Source organism: Sorex fumeus, unplaced genomic scaffold (genome assembly GCF_029834395.1).
Source record: "Sorex fumeus unplaced genomic scaffold, SorFum_2.1 ptg000122l, whole genome shotgun sequence".
Taxonomy (NCBI): Eukaryota; Metazoa; Chordata; class Mammalia; order Eulipotyphla; family Soricidae; genus Sorex; species Sorex fumeus.
This window is the reverse complement of record NW_026606179.1, coordinates 55,011,020-55,034,379: the sequence shown is the minus strand read 5'-3', so window position 1 is coordinate 55,034,379 and position 23,360 is coordinate 55,011,020. Positions and strand designations below refer to the sequence as shown.

Below are 23,360 nucleotides of genomic sequence, written 5' to 3'. Positions count from 1 at the left end.
CGTGTTCATGTGCCCAGCGAGGTGTGGCATCTGGCAGGGAGCCCGGAACTCCACTTTAGATGTGTTGTTTTCATTCTTTGGTCAACATCAACATCCATTGTAAGATTCATTCTAGTGGGGGGCCGGCGGGATAGTCCAGCGGGAAGGTGTTTCCCTTACACACAGCCAACCCGGGTTTGATCCCTGGCATTCCATATGGTCCCCAAGCACCGCCAGGCGTGATCACTGAGTGCCAAGCCTGAAGTATCCCCTGAGCACTGCCCAATGTGACTGAGAAAGCAAAAAAACAAAAAACCCAGAACTTATTCTAATGATGAAAGATCAACTAAGGCCCCTTGGATTCTATTGTGTGGTTCTGACTGAACCCTGGAAGGAATGACATGGTCTCGTCAGGACAAGGTGGTCTTTTATTTTATTTATTTATTTTTTAACGTGCTCAAAAAATTAAAGTGCTCCTGTCACTAAGGCATTATCTGAACATTAACTAAAACTAGGAAGATAACATGACATAGGGTTCCACGATACTAATAATCCACTCTCCATCACCAGCACATCTTTAGTCTTAGGACATTATGTCAGTGTGTATCAGAAAAGAGCTCCAGCCATTCGTGTCCCCCGGACAGAGCGGCTTCACCTGGACCCCGTCCACATATTTTACCCGTTTGTCCTCCGTTTCCTCCTCTCAGTGTCTTATCAAGCGCCCAGCGTGGCACCACTTACAAGGGTGGACCGAGGGACCCCAGTGCAGATAATTGTGTGTTTCCCACCCCAGGTCCCTCTCGGCCTTGTCTGCCTATCACACTGGCTTGATCGCGCCCATGAAGATCCGCACGGAGGCCCCCGGGAACCTGCGCCTGTACAGCGGCAGCCCCACCCGCAGCGAGAAGGAGCAGGTCTCCGTCAGCTCCTTCTACTACAAGGAGCGGGTAAGTGGGCGCCCCCCCCCCCGCCTTCCTGTTCTCGCCCCCCAGTGAGCCAGCAACCCCTTTAGGTCTCTGACGGTCAAAATTGGCCTGTTCTGTTCACTTGGTTTTAGCGACAGTCAGTTGCGTGTGCATGGGAGGATCAGCCCTTATGAATCTTCATGCCCTGCAAAACCCTTTTTCATTTGTGGCACCGTGATTCACATACTGTTCATGGCAGGGCTTCTGTCTCCAGCGTCCCCTGCCCCCCACAGTGCCCACTTCCCCCATCTGTAAGCGGGTAGGGACAGTGGGGGAAGTGAATCCCCTTCATCCCCGACCCCCATCCTCTCAGGTAGAACCATGCAGCCTCTGTCTTCCTTTGTTCTGGGGGATTTGTCACCATATTCCAGGGGCTTCAGAAGGTGTGGGATCTTTGTATGTTTGGGACTTCTTAAAGTGGCCTCCAAAAGGTTTATACTTTTATTGAGTCCACACCTAGTACCCACCAGATGGACGAGCTTGTGTAGAACTCACCTGAACTTGGCTTTATGTTCTGGTTTTAACTAATTCTTTGTCCCTAAGGTGGCTCTTAAGTCATCAGATGCCATTGGTGGTGACAGCCTGGGGAAAGCTGATGGAGGTTAGGAGTGATCAACTTTTTCCTGTGGTATTGGATCAAGTCTGGCATGCCAGCTTGTAGTCGCTGTCATAATTTAAGTAGTAGTTTACCGAACAATGCATGAACTTATAGCAATTCCTTGTTGTTGTCTCCTGTTGAACGAGAAACGGTGTCTTCACTATCATTAAATTTTTTAAATTTATTTTTAAATTAAAAAAAAAACTCAGGGGCTGGAGCAATAGCACAGTGGGTAGGGCGTTTGCCTTGCACATGGCCGACCCGGGTTCTATTCCCAGCATTTCATATGGTCCCCTGATCACCACCAGGGGTAATTTCTGAGTGCAGAACCAGGAGTAACCTCTGTGCATCTCCGGGTGTGACTCAAAAGGCAAAATAAATAAATAAATAAAACCCCAGCTCCACCATAGCACGTGTTAGCGGACCCTGGAGTTGGGGTGCAGTAGCAGCAGGCTTTGACTCTGCCAGTTTACGCCATCATTGGGCATCTCGGGCTCAGCCTGGTCTGAGGGTCATTAAGTAGTTAGACAGAAGCAGTGGGCCTGCACGTGGGACCAGCCTTGGGCACAGCCATTCATTAGAACAAGGACGGTGACCAGTTGTCTCAGGTCCCTCCCTGGAGTCCTGCGCAATGGTGGGTTCTGCTGCTACCCAACTGTCAGACCTTGGAACATTTCTAGCCTCCTCAGTCTTTACATTCAGAATTTTTAGGGCATGTGCTCTCTCTCTCTCTCTCTCTCTCTCTCTCTCTCTCTCTCTCTCTCTCTCTCTCCTTCCTTCTCACCCTCCCTCTCTCCCTCCCTCTCCCCCTCTCATTCTCTTCCTGTAAGTTGGTGACAGGTGACTGGCTAGAATGAAGGCATTTCGCTGGCCTAACAGCCCAACAAACTCACGGTTTGGTAAAGGCGGGGGTTGTCTTCAGCATAGGGGCCCAGCTGGGGAGTCTGCCCTGGTTCAGGCCGGTGCTGATCGGAATGGGGCTGAGATGGGCTGGCCGGGCTTCTGGTGGTGTCTGCAGGCCACTCCTGGCCCTAAGACGGGACTTCACCCAAGGCAGAACCACTTGTAAGGACTGCGTTGGTGTGTGTGCTGATCTGGTTTCCTTTACGATGGACGCATGGTCCTAGAGGAGGGCCGCGCCCTTCGCAGGCTCCGTCTTGGGTGGGGATCTGTCTTACAGACGGGGGTCCTACTCCATAGGAAAGGGCTATGACAGTCCCTCGGCTGACGGCATTTCATGTAGTCACTGGATGAAAAGGGAAGGACACTTTGTGTTACAGTTGTAGAAGGATTTTTCTGTTGCTGTGCAACCTCTGTGCAGGAAATGCCACATATCTGAATGTGTAATTCATTGAATTCCCAAGTCTCATGGACCAAGAAATAGACCATCACAGGAACCCCAGAGGCCCTGAAGAAAGCTGACATATCAATGATTTTTAGGTTAAGTTCCAAGAAATTGCTGCTATCTGGCCAGTTTTGACCTTAAATGAAAAGGTATGATTCAGCCTAATAAGATAAAATGGACAAGCCAGTAACTGTGCGAGGGATCTGAAGTGAAGCCGTCTCTCCTCGAAGCCCCCTCGACTCCATTCCTTACATTGGGGGTAGGTGGGGGGTTAAAGAAAGAAAACTCGGGGCTGGAGCGATAGCACAGCGGGGAGGGCGTTTGCCTTGCATGTGGCCGACCCGAGTTCGATTCCCAGCATCCCAGAGGGTCCCCCGAGCACCATCAGGACTAATTCCTGAGTCCAGAGCCAGGAGTAACCCCTGAGCATTGCCAGGTGTGACCCAAGAAAGGAAACTGCTCTGGGGTCTCCCGTAGGCTGTCTGACCTTCCCTTCGGAGGTGAGGTGTCAGTGTGTTCATCCCTGGAGGCGTATTTTCTAATCCTCACACGCCAGGTTTCATGTATCACATCATCTCATGTTTGTGATGTTAGTTCTGGAAAAGATTCATTTGCTAAATTTCAGCTCAGATCCATTTTCTTCTTTTTTTTTGGGGGGGGGCGGGGCACAGCTCGGGGCTTATTCCTGGCCCTGTGCTCAGGGGTTATTCCTGGGGGTGCTCAGGGAACCATTTGTGGTGCTGGAGATCAAACAAACCAGTGGTTTGATATCAAATGGGTGGGGATTGTGCAAGGCGAGTGCCTTAACCCCTGTACCGTTTTTCAGCGTCCCACTTATTTTTTTATTCTATTTTAGATCCCCACCCCAAAAACGAGCGCAAATAAAGAAATAGAGCGTAACTGCCTTCCGGTGTGGGCATGAGGGTGGGGTTGTGTCCCGGGACCCTGGCACGAAGGGGCCCAGCACAGTGCTTGTGTGCGTAACTGCCTCACGAGGTCCCTGCAGCCAGTCACACACATGTTCTCTGGCAGGGATTTCCGAGGTTTGTGCCTTGGGAATTAATTTTTTTTGATTATGCGTGGCCTTAAGGGAAAAAAAAGCAGCATCACATTTCATAGGAAGTTAGAAAGTGCAAAAAAGATGCAATACTCATTTGGGACCCGGGCCAGCTCTTAAGAGTTGATGAAAGACTGTGTACTCTGAGGTCAATCAGAAGGCCCAGAATTTAAGACAAACATCAGGCATTGTCCTATAAACACTAAGATAATGTTTGTGACCTTCCGGGTTCTTTAGTTTATGTTCTCTGAGATAGCCCCCATGTCAGTGTTTGTGGGGGGTGGGCTGGGGGCGTCTTAGAGATCGTGGGTGATTTCCGATTTCTACACTCAGCCCTTGGCTCCGGCGCTGGGAGAATGCCCCCAGGAGTGACCACAGCCTTCCCCCCACTCTCCCTCATGGGGCCCACTGGATCTGTCTTCGTGGCATCACTCAGAAAACACCCGCCCTCCCTGCAAAGCACTTGTTTCCCAAAATTTGATATTGAGGGGCCGGCGGTGTGGTTCAGTGGTAGGTAAGGGCCTTGTGTGTGTAAGGCTCTGGGCTCAATTTCCACCACTGCATGCTCCCCTGAGCACTGCTGGGGGTTAGCCCTGAGCACTGATCTGGGAGTAACCTACAGGCACAGTTGAATGTGATTAAAATTTAAAAAAAAAAGGTATCCAGTTTCTCCTAAGAATTTCCATTTGAGGAAGGGGACTCTCATCCTCTGAAAGGAAAAAGCAGCATCCTCCTGTCCTCTCGTGTCTCCTGCTGCTTGCTCTGGGTCACCCCATCACAGATGGCAGAGCCGGGGACGTTGGCCTCCGGCCAGCCTGGCAGCATCCCCGCAGCCGTGTTTGGAGTCAGAGGAGTCGAGAGGGCGGTGTGGTCACTGAGCCACTCCACGTCGTGACCTTGCCGTTTGGTCCGTCTGACGCGGTGGAAGCTTTCCTTTCGTTCTCCGTTTCTCCCCTTTAATCTTTTTCTCGGTGTTTCTCTTCCCTTCTCTGGGTGTAACGTTTCGCACAGATGTCTCCACGCTCCGCCCGGCGGCGTTGGTCCATACAAGCGGTCAGCGACTTCCCGGTACTGTGCGCTGTGCAAACGCTCTCCTGGCTACCCTTCCTCCCCCAAGGCCCAAGAATAAAATGCCACCGGCCTGGCTCGGAGGAACCTGCCACCTCCTGGGCCCACAGGAGTCGGCCCCCATGAGTTCCCTGGAGGCTGGGGACTCGGGAAGGACGGCACTGGCTTTCTTTGAAAAGGAAGTGACATTTTAAGTTTCGGTCCAGAGAGGCTCTTGCCTGGCACACTGCTGACCCAGTCTCTGAGCCTCATATGGAACAGAGCATCACCAGGGGTCACTGCTTACCACTAACTCTCCTCTGAGCACCCCCAGCTGTGGCTCTCCCCCACCAAAAAAAAGAAATTTGATTTAAAAAAAAAATCCAATTTCTTGGAAAGAACCTGCTACCAGCCTTTAATCACCTGGTTTCCCTTGGAGTCTTTATGCTCTCGCTGAGAACTGGCAGCTGCCTGCCTTTGGCATGGCACAGGCGAGGAAGAGAAAGGAGGTTTCCACCCTCTTGGGTTTTTTCTTTTTTCTTTTTTCCCCTCCCTTTTATCTGTTTTTAGACTCTTGATCCGCTTCCAAGAGGGAAGCGCCCATCTGCCTCACTGGCACGACTCACAAGCCAGTGTGCAATCCGGTGGGAATTTTCTGGAGCAGTTCCCCCCCTTGCCACCTGCGGTTGGTGATAGCAGCAAAACCTCTGCCGTGGGCAGCCACGGTTCCGCTCCCCTTACTCCCGTCGGCCTTCGCCTCTGCCGGCTTCCTCTCCCTCCCCTCTGTGCTTCAGTCATGCCAAGGCAGCCTTGATGCTTTTGTGTGAAACATTTCATTGGGTGTAAAAATCAAAAACAAAAACAAACAAACAATTCCTTAGGGGGCCAGGCAGCCCTGTCGCCCTTTCATCCCAAACCCAGTGGGGGTCGGGAGCCCTGGACCTCCAGTCCCAGGGCTGACTCCAGCAGAGCTGGAGCTGCGGGCGTGCCCACTTTCTCCCCAGACAGTCCCGTCCCTGCCAGCCCAGCTGGGGGTTAATTTTCCAGAAGTTTCTGTGCTCCTGCTGCTGTTTCCATAGGAACCCCTTGCCCTCCGCTGCCCGCGCTGCTGATTACGCACTGGCGGTGGGGTTGCCGCGGAGCTGTTGGTGGCTTATTCTTGGGCTGTTGCTCCCTTTAACCCCATTGCTGGCATTGATGTTGCCTCCGAGTGTAGCAGTAGCTGGTGGTACAGTGGCAAGCTGAAGCTGGCTCTTGGTTGTCCTTTGGTGCTACCCATGCCAACGCCTCCCCCCTCCCCGCCCGCCCCTGCCCGCCCTCTCCTCTCGCCCGCCCCTTGCCCCTAATTCCATGAGGCTTTTTGGTCTGTTCACAGGAGCCACCCGGCGCTCATAATGTGATCCTTTGTCTTGCTTTGTCTCCCTGCCCTCCGTCCTTGTTCGTGGAATGTGTGGGGTTGGGCATTTCTATGGATGGGGCTTCAACAAGACTCAGAGAGACGCGTGAGCCTTGGCCTCCCAGAGGCCCCGTCTGAGGCAAGGAAACTCTCCTCTTCCCAAGCCTTGTCTCATGGCCTTTTCTTGAGTCCAGAAAGATCACAGCCCAGCGTGTCATCGCTCTCTTCGTGTGGCACGCCTACCGCTGTGTAGACAGGAGACGCTCCCTAAACCAGCACATAGTCTCAAGGCAAAGAGAAGTGCTGGGAGCCAGGGTGGACTGGGCACCCTGGACAGAGCAGCCGGCCCTCCTGTCAGGCGCACGGGGACCAGCGTCCAGCAGCCACGTGGCCTCACTTGTGTGTTTATCAGCTCCAGAGTAACTAGTCATGCATAGGGTTACCAGGCCTCAAAAGCCAAGAGGGCAGGAATTTTGCATTGAAGACTACCAACTGGTAAATTAAAAGCCAACGGTGTTTCGTGTTTTCCCCTTAAGTCACGAAACTGGCTGGCGGCCGGCAGCTCTTCCGTGCTGGATTCAGAGCTGTCCCATAGTCACTCCTGCCGTTTGGTTCTTGGCGGCAGCTGTGAAGGGGCAGCCGGAGCTGGAGACGCTCCTGTTCTTGGCCCACAGAGGTTTCGTAAAACGTCGCCCAAGAAGGAAAGAGATCAAATAGAGAAGCATCTAGAAGCCTAGTGTTGGGACGCTGGCAAGGAATTCCCAGGAAACTGTGTTTTCCGTCACTTTGTGGGGAAGTTGCCAGAAGCTGTCCCTGACCATTGTCCTATACATTGTCCAAAGGTTTCCCGGTGACACTTTGATTTATTTCCTCCTGTCCCTCCAAACCCAAGACTGTGACAGGGGATTTTCTGGTGTCTGCTCTCCCATGTGGGGCTCACACCCAGCCGGTTGAGCACTGGGAAGTCCCGGCCCTTGAACCTGACCCCTGCTTGCCTCTTCCACTAGATGGACGAGGGCCAGGAAGTAAGTCACTGGATCATGGAGCGGCACCCATAAGGTCCCGAGACCTGGTGTTGGTCTCGTGGGTGCAGGAAGGAATGGGTTCCGTTAAAATGAACCGAGGCCAGGAGGAAGCTCAAGTGGCAGGACACATTCTCAAATGTGCAAGGCCTCAAGTTTGATCCCCGGCACCCTGTGGTCCCCCAAGCACTGGCCAGGAATGGCCTCAAGCCCCAGGACACTGGATATGGCCTGTGTATAAAGAAATTATAATAATAAGTAATGGACCAAAACCATTTTCACACGTATCTTAGGAACTGATAATTTTTCTTTTTTAGTTTTCCTTTTTTAATAAAAAATAAAAACAAACATTTTTTAAAAAACCCATAAAGTTTACTGAGATATCCTGATTTACAGTAATATTAATAGTCGTGTCTGAGGTCTTTAATGTTAGTGCACTATTCCACGTCAGTGTCAGAAACCCTCCCTACTGTCCCTCAGGTCCCTTCACTCTCCCCATCTCTTCCCTTTCTAGCCTAAAGTCATATGCTTCTGAACATTCTTAACAAATACGGGCTGAGACCCTGTGTTGAGTCCTTGCTTTTGCGCCTGTGGCCTGGAGTAAGGAGTGGGCTGCCTGGGCTGGGCAGAGCCAGGCTGAGCCACTCATGGGGCGAGCAGACCTTTGCACGGGTAAAGGGAAGCGACCGCACAGGAGTTTCGAATTCCCGAGCCAGGGGACTGGAGAGAGCACAGGGCAAGGCACTTGCCTTGCACATCCCAACCCTGGGTCAGTCCCCGTAGAAACCAGGAATGTTCCTGATCACGGAGCCAGGAGGAAGCTCAGAGCATAAGCGAGTGTGGCCCAAACCCTGCTGTCTGTTCTCGCCTGTGTCTCCTTCCCACCATAGGGTCTTGGCTCTTGTCTCTTTCCATTGCCAAGATATTTCTGTTCAGATGTTTTCAGATGTTCTGAAATGATCACTCTCCAGAAATCATCTAAGTCTATTAGAAAAAACCCTCCCTCCCCACCCATATTCGAGGGGATGCTGGGGCTCAAACCTGTCCCTCATACAGAGCTACATTTATAGCCCCAAGGAAGAGGTTTGGAATGAGCTAGTCTGCGTCTGATTCACTCTGGCACACTCGCCGTCATCTAAAGCTTTTATTCAAATTGCTTCAAAGTTAGGGAGTTGAGGTGTTTTCACCCGGTCTGGAGGCTTGTAGACCCTCCATTTATGCCCGCTTGGGCAGAGCCTAGCAAGTCAGTAGATTGTTCAGATGCTTCCCATTTCCCTTCATCAGAAGTAGCCTGAGTGGGCCTGGAGCAATGGTAACACAGCGGAGAGGGTGCTGGCCTTGCATGGGGCCAACCCAGGTATAATCCCCTGAGTACCACCAAGAGCGATCCCTGATTACAGAGCAAGGAGTCACCCCTGAGCATCACTGGGTGTGTCCCAAAAACTAAAAAAAACAAACAAAAAACCCAAATCACTCCTGAAAGATGAGTCTATTTTAGAGTCATTTTTTAAAAATACATATAATCTCAGGGCTGGAGCGCGGGCACAGTGGGTAGGGCATTTGCCTTGCACACGGCTGACCCGGGTTCAATTCCCAGCATCTCATATGGTTCCCTGAGCACTGCCAGGAGTAATTCCTGAGTGCGTGAGCCACGAGTAACCCCTAAGGATCACTGGGTGTGACCCAAAAAACAAAAACAAAAAAAAACCCAAAAAATTCACATAATCTCAATTCTAGTAACTTTGTATATATAAGTTGCCGATGTTACAGTTACACATGTACATGTCTCACAGCATGTCCACTCATTTCCCGGGTGTACTTCAGTCCTGTGGGATTGAAACTGCAGAGCTCGTCCTGAGCTACAGGGCACTGGGCAGAGAGAGGGACAATGGAAGTAACTCAGCCAGGGACATGTGGACCAGCACATAGAGTGACCACACCAGGAAACCTTGGCTCTCTGATTTCAGATTGTGTGTGTGTGTGTGTGTGTGCGTGTGTGCGCGCGTGTGCATGCATACATGTGCACCCTCAGAGACTACTCGTGGTTTGGTGCTCAGAGGACCATATGGTGTCAGACATTGAACTGGGGCCTCCCACACGCAAACCATGTGGTGAACCTGTCCAACCCTCCAGCCCCTTGACTTCATTTCTCCCTCTCGTCAATAAATATGTCACTTCCTTCTAGAATAGTATCACTGGCTCCCTTTGATTCTTTTGGGGGGCAGAGGGGGAGGCACACGTGGCTGTGCTGGAGCTTACTCCTGGCTCTGTGCTCAGGGATCATTCCTGGAGGGCTCAGGGGTGCCGGGGATCGAACCCGATCAGCCGCATGCAAGGCAAGTCCCTGCTGTACTGTTGCTCCCGCCTGCTGGCCCCCTTTTGAACTCTGGCAAGAAAGTAAAATCGAGCATTGCCCCTGAGGCTGGTTTCATTCAGAAGATTCCAGATGGGACGCACCAGTAATTCTCGTTTTCCGGCACATCTCTCATTTGACACATCTGAGCCCCCTGTAACTGTTTGTAGGTGAAACTCTGGGGAGATCGAACAGTCACTCATGCTCTTCCATGTCCATTACGCATTACACAGCTCCCTCTGCTCCAGGGTTTCAAACATGCTGAGATGATGGCTTTTCGAAATCACTGGGGTCTGGTAAAAGCAGAGGTTCTGTTGTCCCATTCTCCCTGAGCTGTGTATGAGTTAAGTTCTTTTTTTTTCTTTTTGGGTCACACTCAGCAATGCACTGGGGTTTCTCCTGGCTCATGCACTCAGGAATTACTCCTGGCGGTACTTGGGGCACCATATGGGATGCTGGGAATTGAACCCGGGTCGGCCGCATACAAGGCAAACGCCCTCCCCGCTGTGCTATCGCTCCTGCCCACTCCTGAGTTAAGTTCTTGACCAGCCTGTTGAAAACTGTTAAGACAGTGATCAGTGAATAAATAGCAATACTCCTACATTAAAATTTAAAATGAATAAATAGAATTAAAAAAAGACAGTGAGCAGTGGCAAGTAAAAACTTTAAACTTGGCCCTGAACCGCCCATGGGAAAAAACTGAAGTTGTCCTCTGACATTTTCGAGGTCTCTACTGATTTGCTTTCTGGCCCTTTTTTTCCCCCTTTGTTTAAAATAAATAAATAAATAAAACCCTAACTTTAGGGGATGTCTGTTCTGAGCACCCACAATGTACACAGCCCTGCGGCAGGTACTTTTGTTTTGCCTGTTGGGATTTTGAGCCCTAGAGTTCCAGGCCCTTTGTCACCTTTCGTTTCCTCCAGATGCTAAGGTGTGTGGTTGTAGGTATGATGTAACGCAAAGTCTCCGCAGTGAGCCAGCTCCCCGCTCTGCTGTGTCTGCAGCTGTCGCTCCCCACCCCATCACACCCCGTTACTCACAGCCTCTTCTCTCCCCGCAGAAATCAAGGAGGTGGAAGAGTAAGCGTGAGGGGTCGGACTCCGGCAACCGCCCCATCAAGGCTGCCGGCAAGGTGGTCATCCAAGACATTGCCTGCCTGCTTCCGGTTCACAAGTCGCTGGGAGAACTTTATATGTGAGTTTAAGAAGGCTGTGCTGGTCACTTCTGTCGTCACAGTTGTCACGCTTTTCTTTCTTTTTTTTTTTCAAGCTTCAAAATCCTTCTTTGTTCTAAGGCAGTTCTTTAGAAAACCACTGGTGTAGCTTTCATCTCCTGCTCCGGAACTTGACTGGCCTCAGAAAAGATTGTTTATTGCCTCCTGATTTGCTTGGATCAGAAGTCTGGGCGTGTCTTGGCTGGGGCTCCCCCTCGAGGCGCGTGGTCTCACCTGCCCGATGCTCAGGGTTCCAGTCCAGCCTCGTTCAGGCTGCTGGTGGATTCCCACCTTGTGGCTGTCCTTATCTCCCGGAATGGCAGCCGGCTTGATTGGGTCAGGCCCGTCCCTAGCTACCACCCCTTTGACAAGTCCACAGGAGGGATGTGCCATGAACATTTAAGAGGGGCCTTTGCTGGTGGAGGGAGTTATGCAGGGAGTGGAGGATAGGAGGCAGAAATGCCCTCCCACCTCCAGGAACTGAAACCAGCTAAAATAGCACCTCTTCGGAGTGCATTGTGAGACTCTGGGTCCCAACCCCGGCGCCACCTGGTCTCCTAGCATCCCTGGGAACCCCATGGTAGCCAGGGTTGAGCGTTTTCTTTGTTGCCATGTAGGAACAAAATCTACATGTCAGCAGGAGTCACAGCAGCCCTTGAGTGAGACCAAGGAGGCTATTCCTAATCTGTTTGCAAAACCAGGGCCTGCACTTGGACAGTGCCTAGACAGCAACCTTCTCATTGCTTTTGACATTGCAGATTGAATGTGAATGACATTCAGGAGACCTGCCAGAAGAATGCCACCTCTGCCTTGCTGGTGGGCAGGAAGGACCTTGTCCAGGTGGGTCCAGGCCTCTGGCTGGGGCTCTCGTGTTTCCCTCCTACGGCAGTTATTTTTGCTTGAGGGTTGTGAGTTAGTGACATTCTAAGATGTCCTCCTCCTTTGCAGTTCTCCCAGTTTCTTTGCCAAACTCAGCAGCTGGATCTGGTTTTCGAAGTCCCTTGCACATTTTTCTTGATGGGTGCATAGTTGAGAAGGTCCAAAATGTACTTAGTCTGTACTTTTTTTCTCGATCATATCTCTTTCCTATTCTTGCACCATGATTACGGATGCATATCTAAATTTGTAAACTTTTCATTAACTGGGAAAGAAAGGCAGATCTCAGGGGCATCAGAATGCCTTACTTGGCCTGGAGCGAGAGTACTGCGGGTAGGGGGGTGGGGCGCAGGGCGTTTGCCTTGCACGTGGCCTAACTCTCCTGAGAACCTCTGGCTGTGACCCCCAAACAACAGCAACAACAACAAAACCCCAGAATGCACTTACTCTTTTTTTATTCCCCATCTGATTACTAACAACAGACAAAACCACCAACTTAGTGACTAAACAGAACCCAGGAGGCCAAAGATAACATAGTGAGTACAGGCCTTGCCTTGCATGTAGCCAGCCGGGGTTTGATCCCGGGCACCACTTCTGGTCCCCAGAACCTCTCCCTCCATGGGTGATTTCTGAGGGTAGAGCCAGCAGTAAGCCCTGATCACCATAGCATGTGTCCCCCCAAAAAAGAGGAAACACGCTGGTGATGCTCAGGGACCATATGGAATTCCTGGGATCGAACCCCAGTTGGCTGCATGCAAGACAAGCACCCTCCCCGCTGTACTGTCTATCCACCCGGAGAGATTTCTCCAAGTCATTTTTTTTTATTTGCTTTTTGGGTCACATCTGGTGATGCACAGGGGTTACTCCTGGCTTTGCACTCAGGAATTACCCCTGGTGGTGCTCAGGGGACCATATGAGTTGCTGGGAATTGAACCTGGGTCGGCCATGTGCAAGGCAAATGCCCTACCGCTGTGCTATTGCTCTAGCCCCCAAGTCATTTTTTTTAAAGAGCCTTTAGTGAAAGTTGCTAAGGCTCGTGCATCTCAGATATAATTGGGCACTGAAGCCCTCAGAGATTATTAAAAACGCAGATTTGGATTCAGTAGGCCTGCAGCAGGACTTCAGATTCTGCCTCCCAGCCTAGAGCAGCAAGGTGGAGGCTGCGTGGGGAGGCCGGCGGGCTCTACCCCGTGCTGCCTCCCATCCTCCCCACGCTGAGTCTGGGTTTCTCTCTGACCTGTCCAGGTTTGGTCGCTGGCCACAGTCGCTACAGACCTTTGCCTTGGTCCGAAGTCTGACCCAGATCTGGAGACACCCTGGGCGCGACATCCGTTCGGGCGACAGCTGCTGGAGTCCCTGTAGGTTTTGAGAACTGAAAGTGAGGAAAAGAGCGATGCCCCTTCTAGGTCCGTTAAGAGAGGAGTCCCGGGGCCTGAGAACGGGGGAGGCAGGGAGAGCTTTCCTTTCCGCACCAAGGGGGTTTCTGTGCAGAATGGATTTCTTCAAGCAGGAGGAACTGTGTCATTGATGTCACTCGTAGTGTGGGCATGAGGCTCCCCGAAAGATTGATGCGGTAGCTGCAGGTCACGTCAAATCGATCACCACTCAGGAACTGGAGCTCCTGAGATGGGCTGTAGAGTTTTGCTCACTGAGAGCAGATTCCTCCACCATTGCATGTTGATTTTCATCGTTTCCAAAGACCTTGACGCTTTCACCCCATCAGGCAGTTTATGAAGACGTTGGGCTTGAGCTTCATTTATTGCGTTACAAACTAGAAATAAAATGTGCCAAGTGATCCACAGCCACTTTTATCTCCGTGGTGTGAGGCCCAGATCCCGGCCAAGATACAGATGCTCTGGTTTCCTTGGGGGAAGCTGGCTTTGGCTCCCCAGGGAGGCCCCACCCAGGACATGTGCCTCAGTTTCTCAGTGACGACACTGAGATGATCGTGCTTGTCCCACTCACCCTCTGTCAAGCCCAGACACCATAAGGAAGGTGAAGACATGCCTGAAATAAAGCATGTTTCTTGCAAAGCGTCAATATAACCCCTCTGCAGGGCCAGAGTCTCTGTCCTTACTCCCAGGGACGCGTGTTGCATCTGTGCCCTGAGTTAGTAGCTCGCGCGACATGAGCTGCTCTAGTCTCTGCTCATAGTGCTTGGGGGAGACTTCATGTAGCCCTAGGTCACTTGATTAAAGCATCTGGGGCCCCCATCCCCAAGGCAGTGAAACTTTCCTTTGGAACGGAGACTGGAGGATAGTGTAGGTGACCTCCCACCAGGCCAGCGGAGTGCGTCCCTGGGGGAGGCCGAGCCCCAGGGCCCCTCTTCCTCCGCCCCATCTCTTGACACATTTCTCCCCGCTCCCCTGTGCCCCAGGTTGGCTCATTATTGCCGCCTCCGGGACGTCCAGACGTTGGCGATGCTCTGCAGTGTGTTTGAAGCCCAGTCTCGGCCTCAGGGAATCCCCAACCCCTTCGGGCCCTTCCCCAGCCGCTCCTCTAACCTCGTGGTGTCACACAGTCGCTACGTAAGCCCCCGCTTTCCCCACCGTGTGTCTGCCTTGCCCAGGGGGTCAGCCTGCCTGGGGACACTGTCCTGACTCTGCTCCTGTCTGTCTGTTCGTCCAACAGCCCAGCTTTACGTCCTCTGGCTCCTGTTCGAGCATGTCCGACCCAGGGCTCAACACCGGCGGCTGGAACATAGGTAGGTTAGCGCAGGAGGCCCGGCTGCATTTCCTGCGCTCCGAGAACTTCCTGTGAGTTCCCGTCACAGAGCATGTGTTTTGGTTTGGGGGCGCTGCACCCAGTGGGCGCTATACTCAGAGGTGGCTCGAGGCCTGCTGTTTCATGGCATGGTCGCATCTGCAGAGCGAATCAGCCCTCTGGCTCCCGGCTGCTGATACGTTGTTCTTGGTGGATGAATATTTTGCATGGCTTTTCGAATCTCTTCTGTAACTGTATTATCAGGGGAATATGTTTTTCACATTTGATTTTGTGTTTCGCTTTAGGTTTTTTTTTGGGGGGGGGGGTCACACCCAGCGATGTACAGGGGTACCTGGCTCTGCACTCAGAAATGACTCCTGGGATGCTGAGAGTTGAACCCGGGTCAGCCGCTTGCAGGCAAATGCTCTACCTGCTGTACTCTTACTCCAGCCCATTTTTCAGATTTGAACAGGCCATTTCTGTAGGTTCTGGTGTTTTTCTGAGTTCCGTGTGTGTGTGTGTGTGTGTGTGTGTGTGTGTGTGTAGACACATGTCTGTGCAGATGTGGTGCCAGGATCCCAAGGCCTCAACTTGCAAGGCGAGTGCTGTAATGCCGAGCCACCTTGCCTCTGGGGGTACTGTGCGTCTCATCATCTTGAGTGCCTGACAGTGGAGTTCCCAGTGTTCACCCCAGAGCCCGTCCCTCTCTTGCTCCTCACAAGTCTCTTCCTTGATTGTCCGCCTCTTCCCAGGCGCCTCCTGTTGATGTCGAGAATTAAAGCTGAGTGAGATTACACCCTGCCATAAAAATCTGATGAGTGGATATATTTATGTCTTCTGGATTTTAAACATTTCTTGGTTTTTGTTTCTGGGCCAGTCTCGGCAGTGCTTGGGTTCACTCCCAGCTCAGTGCCTGAGGGCCACTTGCCCCTGCTGATACTCAGGGACCCCATGGTGACCAGGTGCCATCCTGCAAGCAGCTGCTCCAGCCCGTGAGCCGGCTTAAGTTTCCCTCGTAAAATGATCTTAATTGTTTTTTTCACTATAATTATTTTTCAAATATTGATTTACTTATTTAGTTTTTTACAAAAGTTGCTCATGATTCACTGTCACTGTCCTCCCATTGTTCATCGATTTGCCCGAGCGGGCCCAGTAACGTCTCCATTATGAGACTTGTTGTTACTGTGTCTGGCATATCGAATACATCACGGGGAGCTTGCCAGGCTTTACCGTGCAGGCGAGATACTCTCAGTAGCTTGCCGGGCTCTCTGAGAGGGGTGGAGGAATCGAACTCAGATCAGCCATGTGCAAGGAAACCCACTACCCACTGTGCTATTGCTCCAGCCCTGTTACAGATTATTATGATTATTATAAATGCAGTTTGGGGTCAGAGCAGTAGTACTGAAGGTAGGGCATTTGCCTTGGACTCAGCTGAGCTCAGAGCCTGGAGTGAAAAGCTGATGCAAATATTAGAGGAGAAATTAGTAAAATCACTAATCCTCCGCCTAGAAATAACATCTGTTAACATTCCAGAACATTTTCTTCCAGTCTTTGGGTGTGTGGGATCATTCTATAACTGTGATTTTGTGTTCCGTTTTAAATTTTCTCAGGACCATCTTCTCATGTCACTTTCACACTTGAACATGTCAGAAAGCTTTTATAATAATGGCGGCCTCCTACCCGATAACCCCAGACTGTCATTTGCTTGATCATTCCTTATGTACTTTCAAGTCACCTAGTAATAAACACCGGGGCCCGAAGGGCAGCATGGGAAGGGAGGCGTTTGCCTCACACATGTGGTTCCCACTCCCCCGGAGCACAGATCCAGAGGGAGTCCATGCGAACTGCCAGGTGTGGCCGCCAAACCTAAAATAAAATCATAATATCTAGAGCCTTGTACAAAAAAGTTTGAGTAGGGAAGCACTGTTTCTTTTTTTGGGGGGGGGCATCGGCGGTGCTCAGGGCTTTATTCTGGCTCGGGGATCACCCCTGGCAGGCTCTGAGGACCATGTCGGATGCTGGGAATTGAGCCCTGGTCAGTTGTGTGCCAGGCAGTTGCCTGCCCGCTGTGCTGTCTCAGCTTAGTCCTCTTTCTCAGGCCCTTCTCCTGAGCCTCGTTTTCTCCAGGAAGTGATTTGGATGCCCGCCGTGTTCAGGGGATTTCGGATCGTGCCCCCGCGGTCTGATTTCTTCTTTACCTCCCATTTGATTCCCCTCAGCGGGCAGAGACACGGAGCACACATCCTCCCCCTGGGGAGAGTCTTCGCCGGAAGAGATCCGCTTCGGGAGCCTGACCTACAGTGACCCCCGCGAGCGGGAGCGTGACCAGCATGACAAAAACAAAAGGTAGCGGCGGCGCAGTGCCCTTCCAGGGCCCCCGGAGATGGGCTCTGGGCCGCAAAGGGACTCACCGGACACCTTTGCCACTGCCCCAGGCTGCTGGACCCCGCCAACACGCAGCAGTTTGACGACTTCAAGAAGTGCTACGGGGAGATCCTGTACCGCTGGGGGCTTCGGGAGAAGCGCGCCGAAGTGCTGAAGTTCGTGTCCTGCCCACCTGACCCGCACAAAGGAATCGGTGAGTGGGAACTGCCTCCCCTTCCCTTCCCTGTCTGAGAGCGGCTGTGGCTTATTTTGTCCAAACACGAGACTGAATGAAGCTTTAGCTTCTCATTGACAAGCTTCTGAGCACCTTTGTTCTTCAGACTGGGAGAGGGCTCCCAAGGCGAGCGGGAGGGCATGGCGCCAGGCACCTGAGGCCGTTTCACAGCACCAGCTGACACCCTTCCCCTTCCCGCCCCCCCCCCAACACACGCACAGCCTGGGTCCTGCTGGCAGCCCCAGAAAAGAGCTTCGGGAAACTCAAACACACACAAAGTCTGGGGGTTAGACCATCAGGCCTGGGGGTATGCGTTTGCCTGGAATCCTGCTGATCCCACCTTGATTCTCAGTGCCTGAGTATAACCAGGGCTCCCCTTTGACCTCAGAGCCAGGAGTGGCTACCGAGTACCACTGAGGGGTCTGGAAACCCAAACGCAAAAGTTTTGCATTTCAAGGCAAGGTTAACTTTCTCTTGAAACAACAAGTAGTTTTTATGTAACATGCTCAGATACTGATGGGAAGTAAAACATCTATTAGAATTTGTGTTCAGCCATTATATATCGAGTCCCTCCTAGGCCTAGTGCTCGCATATTTCATTTCCCCTTGTGGAACTTAGACCAGCAAAGCAGAAAACTTAAATCACTTGATCACTTGACTTCCCGTTAATCATCGATTTGCTCGAGCAGGGGCCAGTAATGTCTCCATTTCTCCCTGTCGCAGAAAACTTAAATATTATTACAAATAGGGAACCCATTCCTGAGCAAACAGAGAGGATGTCAGGGCAGAGAGGAAGCATTTTGGGGGCCACGCTGGGGTGCCCTGGACGGCCTCTGAGGAACTGTGTCTGCAAGGAGGAGCCTTCTGTGTGGGCAGCAGTGAGAAGAGCTGGCCGTGCGCCAGACCAGTGGGGGACGGGTGTAGGGAGTGAGGGAGGCTTGCCGGTCAGGACACAGTGATGCAGAGAGTGGGATAAAATCAGACCCTATGGGTGATGGAGGATGGAGGATCTGTGAGTCGTGGTAAAGTGTCACCTGCAGGGCCATAGAGGGTGGACAGACTGAGCACGTGCTCTGCTCGCAGGAGCCCCAGGTGTGTGGTCCCCTGAGTGCCTCCACGGGCAGCCCCCAAGCACAGCACCAAGCTGGGAGTCCAGCAGGAGATCGGAGCTTTGTTCTCCAGACCCAGAGGGCCCACTCAGCTCCCAGCATGACGAAGGAAGACCCGGGGTAAAGAGAAAGTTCCAGAAGGTTCCAGAGAGAGAACACAGGTCCCACACAAAGGCTGCGGAATAGGAATGGCTTCTGTCCCCTGGAGCAGAGAGCAGAGAACTGGGCACGGGGAATGAGAGGACAGTGAGAATGACCCAGACAGCGAGTTCTCTCTGGTGTAGACTGCCCGGACGATCCTGCCCCATGCGAGGAGGCGGCTTCGGCTGGGAGGTGTGAGCCTGAGCAGGGAAGGGGAACCCAGGGCGGGGCGAGAGACTCGGGCTGCAAGAAGAGAGCGCTGAGGTGCTAGGACTTCCCGCGTGGCACATGTTTCTGGAGGATTCGGATATTTGAGGGAGAGTTTGGAGATGAATTATTGCTAATGAATAAGGCAGTAACTGTAGGAAAAACAACATCAGAAGGAAGTGTCACTGTGCTGTATGACTTACTTTGAGTCATGTTTAGATAAACATTATTTTAAAAACAAACAGTACGGAGCAGTCAGCAACGGTAGGACTAACCGGGGAGCACCTCGCCTGAGGGACTTTGCCACTGTGTGCGCTGAGACGACAGGGACCAGGGACGGGTCACTGGGGAGTCGGTCGTAGAAAATCTTGAAGTTTGTGAAGTTGGAAATGATGTCATGGGCGGTGCTTAGAGAGAGGGAGATGGAGGCTCCAAGGAGCTGGAGGTTTCCTCCAGAGAGGCAGGTGCCCTGGGCGCCAGTGTCGGATTTGTTGGTAAAATATACAGAAGTCGGGGCGCTGGCCCCGGCATCCCATATGGTCCCTCGAGGCCCGCCAGGAATAATTTCTGAGGGCAGAGTCAGAAGTAACCCCTGACCATTGCAGGTGTGGCCTAAAAACAAAAAACAAACAAACAAACAAACAAAAAAGATTGTACAAAAGTGGGGTTAGAGAAAGAGTACATCACTGGGTTTACCTTCACCCCCGCCCCTCCCCCCACAAAAAAAATGTGCCACATGTCTTTTTTTTTTTTTTTGCTTTTTTTGGGTCATACCTGGCGATGCATAGGGGTTACTCCTGGCTCTGCACTTAGGAGTTACCCCTGACAATGCTCAGGGGACCTTATGGGATGCTGGGAATCGAACTCGGGTCAAACTAGGGCAAACGCCCTACCCGCTGTACTATCTCTCCGGCCACCATGTCTTTGACTCTTAAAGTTGTTAGGCAGATAGTTGCCATTAAAACAAAAGAACAAAAACAAAACAAACCAGAATCAAACGTAGATTTAGTTGTCGAGCAGCAAGGATTGTTTTACTCTGTGTTTGTGTGTGTGTGTGTTGTGTGTCTGTATCCTGGGAAAAAAATGCAAAAACGCAAAGGCTATTGGATGTGTTATTTTTTTAGGGCAGCTAAATGCTTGTTGGCTTATCAGGGAGAACTGAATGATGTCCTTGGAGTACTTGGGCTTTCAAAAGTTGCTTTCGGGGAGAGATTTGTAGCTGTCCTAGTGCATCTGTGCAGCCCCACCGGCCGCGCCGAGGGCTCTGTAAGGAGGGAGGGAGACTTGCGGCCCAGAAGTCTGTAATCCAGAGGAAAACTAGAAGCTCCAGAAGGTGGAATGATATTCTAGGATGAATAGAGAATCCATACTCCTGACGTTAGCAGTAGTGTAAGATTCTTAGGGCCTTGGGGATCATGAAGAATTCTCCAACAGACAGTAAGGGTAAGTATTTCCACCTGTACAGTCTGGACTCTGGGCGCACTGAGCCCACCCACCGGCAGATGGGGGGGGGTCCTGAAGGGACGTTTGCCACAGGGCTCCCCAGCACCAGCTAGTCTCCCAGGGGGCGTCTGGCAGTTTGCTCCGTGCTCGTGAGACGACGCCTGAGGTCTCCCGTCCTGCAGCAGGGGTGAGGCAAAAGTGGCTGTCACTGAAGGGGAGGGTCAGTGTTCATAGACCTGGTTTCAGGGGATGAGGTGAGTCAGGGTTGGGGAGGGGGAATCTTCCGCGGACCCAAACATGTCTCCGGGAGGAAGGTGCCAGCCCCGTTTGTCTGCATGGGGGCGGGCCGGAGCTCAGCGCCAGGAGACGGGTAGCTTCTGCCCCGGAGGTGCCGGCTCTGCCGCCTGAGCCGTGGGCGGCTGCTCAGTTTCGTGTCCACCTGTTGGCTGCGAATTTCCCTCTGCCTGACCCGCGGCTGTGTCTGCTAACACACATGGACGCCAGCCAGGGGCCACCATCCAGCCGCCCGTGGATGCAGCCCCTGAAGGCCGGTTTCCTGACACCTCGGGACTGCCAGCCGATGGGTCTGTGCGCCAGGACAGGCCTCAACATCCTGGGCTTGCCCACGGAGAGCCCAGTGGGGTCCTGCAGTGCTTGTCCCAGACTCTCTCTGCCCCCTGCCCTGGGACCCCCCCTCCAGAGTGTCAGTTTTACACCCTTCCTCCCTCTCACTGTGTCATGTTCTGGCCGCAGAGTTCGGGGTGTACTGCAGCCACTGCCGCAGCGAGGTCCGGGGCACGCAGTGTGCCCTCTGCAAAGGCTTCACCTTCCAGTGCGTCATCTGCCACGTGGCCGTGCGGGGCTCCTCCAATTTCTGCCTGACCTGCGGCCACGGCGGCCACACCAGCCACATGATGGAGTGGTTTCGGACCCAGGAGGTGTGCCCAACCGGCTGTGGTTGCCACTGCCTGCTGGAAAGTACTTTCTGAACATCCAGCACGGACGCTGCAGAGGCCTCCAGAGTCCCCTGGGTCCAGAGAAGGGCACCAGGCCCCAGCGCCAGCACCACGGGGCTCGCCCCCCTCCCGGATGGCCGCGGCACCAGCTGACGCCAGCCTCTGCCTTCTCATCTCTTCGGCTGACTTGGGCCTGCACACCCCGCGGAGGGCGAAGGCAGCCAAGCGGAAGTGCTCACAGGAAACAGCGCCTGCCTCCCGCGTGGATCGTGCGCCACCAGCCCTCCCGAGACCCAGCGCGGAGGCAGAGGATGGTCCCCGGAGCCAAAGGACAGTGGATGTTTAGCTGACAAGTGGCCTGTGACACAGTTGGTATATTTACCAAACTGGTGGACGTGGCCTTTTGAAATACGATGCCTGAATTATAAACAGAGGATGTACATAAGGGTTCTCAAGATGCCTTTTTGTTTGTCTGTTTTGTACATTTGTCTTCCAACGCCTTTCCCTGGGCAAATAAAGTTCTCACTGTGATTTGAAGGGGAGAAAGAGACAGGGAAAGTCACATTTTGATGAATCTTCTGCATACGTGACTTGAACTTGACGTTTCAGGGTGAGTCTCAGGTTTTCAGTGGAAATGCTGATCTACTCTCAGCTTCTGACAGTAGAAAATCGAATTTGATGCTTACAATTTCCCCCTTCGCCCCTCCAGTCTTTTCCTTGTGCCCTGTAGCAGGAGGGGGATGGGGTGCAGTGCGGAGCAAGCTCCAGGGATCCCCTCCTCGTGCGGGCAGGCAGGTAAAGCCTTCATCCACCCTCCTCAGATGTTCCTCCCACGCGTGGCTGCCTTCCCACCAGCTTCACCAGTTCTTGGGTCCACCTCATGGTTTTCAGCTCTTCAATCTCAGACATGCCAGGGGATTTTTTCCCCCCCGGTATTTCTCCTGAAATTTGTGTCTTAGAATGAAAGGATTCCTTGTTGAAATAGAGAACTCCCTGCCTCCAAACAGGAGAGTGCTGCACTTCACATCGGGCCCCACGGATGGACTGTGATGTCAACGTAGCGGATAAAGGCCAGCAGGAGTGCGAGCCATCAGAAACACACACACACACACACACACACACACACACACTCACCCAGCACACTCATTTCTTTCAGGGGTTTGGATCTGCCCCCAGGACCCACCCCCAGCCATCACTTTCTTTTTAAAGAAAGCCAGTCCTGTCCTCCCCGAGTCCCTGGCCTCCAAAGAACTCGTGGGGGTCCCACTCCTGTGGGCCCGGGAGGCAGCAGGTTCCTGTGGCCTTTTATTCTTGGGCCTTGGGGGAGGAGGGGCAGCTGTGAGAGCGTTTGCACAGAGCACAGTACCAGGAAGTTGCTGACCGCTTGTATGGACCAACGCCGCCAGGCATGAGAGCAGGAGGTAGCGGGCTCCTCTTGGGACAGTGCCTCTGCAGGGCGGGCATTTGTTTCTTGGGACCTTGCCGTCGCACCAAAAGACCCTGTTGTGGGATGACAAATGCAACACTGCAGGCATGTTCAAATGCCTGCCTTCGACGTGCCTTTGAAGTTCCAGGTGACCTGAGCAAAGGGATAATATAGGGTAAACGCCAAATAAAACAACAACAAGGCACACATGTGGAAATGTGCTGGCTGCTGGCCATCCGGAATAGATCTTTCCGGGCACCTGGGTCCTTGTTTGTTTGTACCAACAATGCAAATTGTGTGTTTGAGCACCTTTGAACTGCTTGGTGTGCCCAAGACAAAGCTTGCTCGGGCAGCCTGCTGGAAAGATTGGGTGCCTCCAACTCGCCTCTGGGCTCTTGTCTTCAATCTCCATCCCCGCCCCCAAGTCCAGATGGCTTACTTTTCTTGGTCATGCCATGTAAATGGAATCAAGTGCTTTTTAGAAAATTATAACGTGGTACTGGAGCCATAGTACAGTGGGTAGGGCATTTGCCTTGCATGCAGCCAGATCAGGTTCTATCCCCAGCATCCCATATGGTCCCCCGAGAACTGCCAGGAGTAACCCCTGTGCATCGCTGGGTGTGACCCAAAAAAAAACAAAAAAATAAAAAGATGTAGGGGGGTCAGAGAAATAGTACAGCAAAGTAGGGTGTTTGCCTTGCACATGGCCAACCCAATCCTCTGCACTCCATATGGTCCCCCCGAGTCTCACCAAGAGTGATTCCTGAGCATAGAGCCAAGAGTAACCCCAAGCATTGCTGGGTGTGACCCCAAACAACAACAAAAAAGAAGCACTGTATAATCAGTCCCCCTTCCTGGATGTACTTGGGGCGGGGAAAGAAAGATGAAGTTCACATGTGATGGGTGTAATTTCAGTTTTGCCAGAG

The 23,360-nt window shown here is 52.4% G+C and overlaps 1 protein-coding gene across 2 annotated transcripts in view; it reads left to right on the top strand.

The window, feature by feature from the left end:
* The window catches only part of WDR59 (WD repeat domain 59), a 60,118-nt gene extending 39,009 nt beyond the window's left edge, over positions 1–21,109 (top strand). The window contains exons 18-27 of one of the 2 annotated variants that reach the window (XM_056135934.1): positions 773–926; positions 4,956–5,012; positions 10,823–10,956; positions 11,734–11,815; positions 13,097–13,209; positions 14,229–14,379; positions 14,483–14,555; positions 16,774–16,900; positions 16,990–17,132; positions 20,806–21,109. In XM_056135934.1, coding sequence (XP_055991909.1) covers positions 773–926; positions 4,956–5,012; positions 10,823–10,956; positions 11,734–11,815; positions 13,097–13,209; positions 14,229–14,379; positions 14,483–14,555; positions 16,774–16,900; positions 16,990–17,132; positions 20,806–21,041 — 1,270 coding nt within the window. In that variant the 3' untranslated portion in view covers positions 21,042–21,109. The remainder of the gene's footprint in view (positions 1–772; positions 927–4,955; positions 5,013–10,822; positions 10,957–11,733; positions 11,816–13,096; positions 13,210–14,228; positions 14,380–14,482; positions 14,556–16,773; positions 16,901–16,989; positions 17,133–20,805) is intronic. The other variant, XM_056135935.1, reaches the window with a different exon arrangement.
* The last annotated feature ends 2,251 nt before the right edge of the window (positions 21,110–23,360 follow it).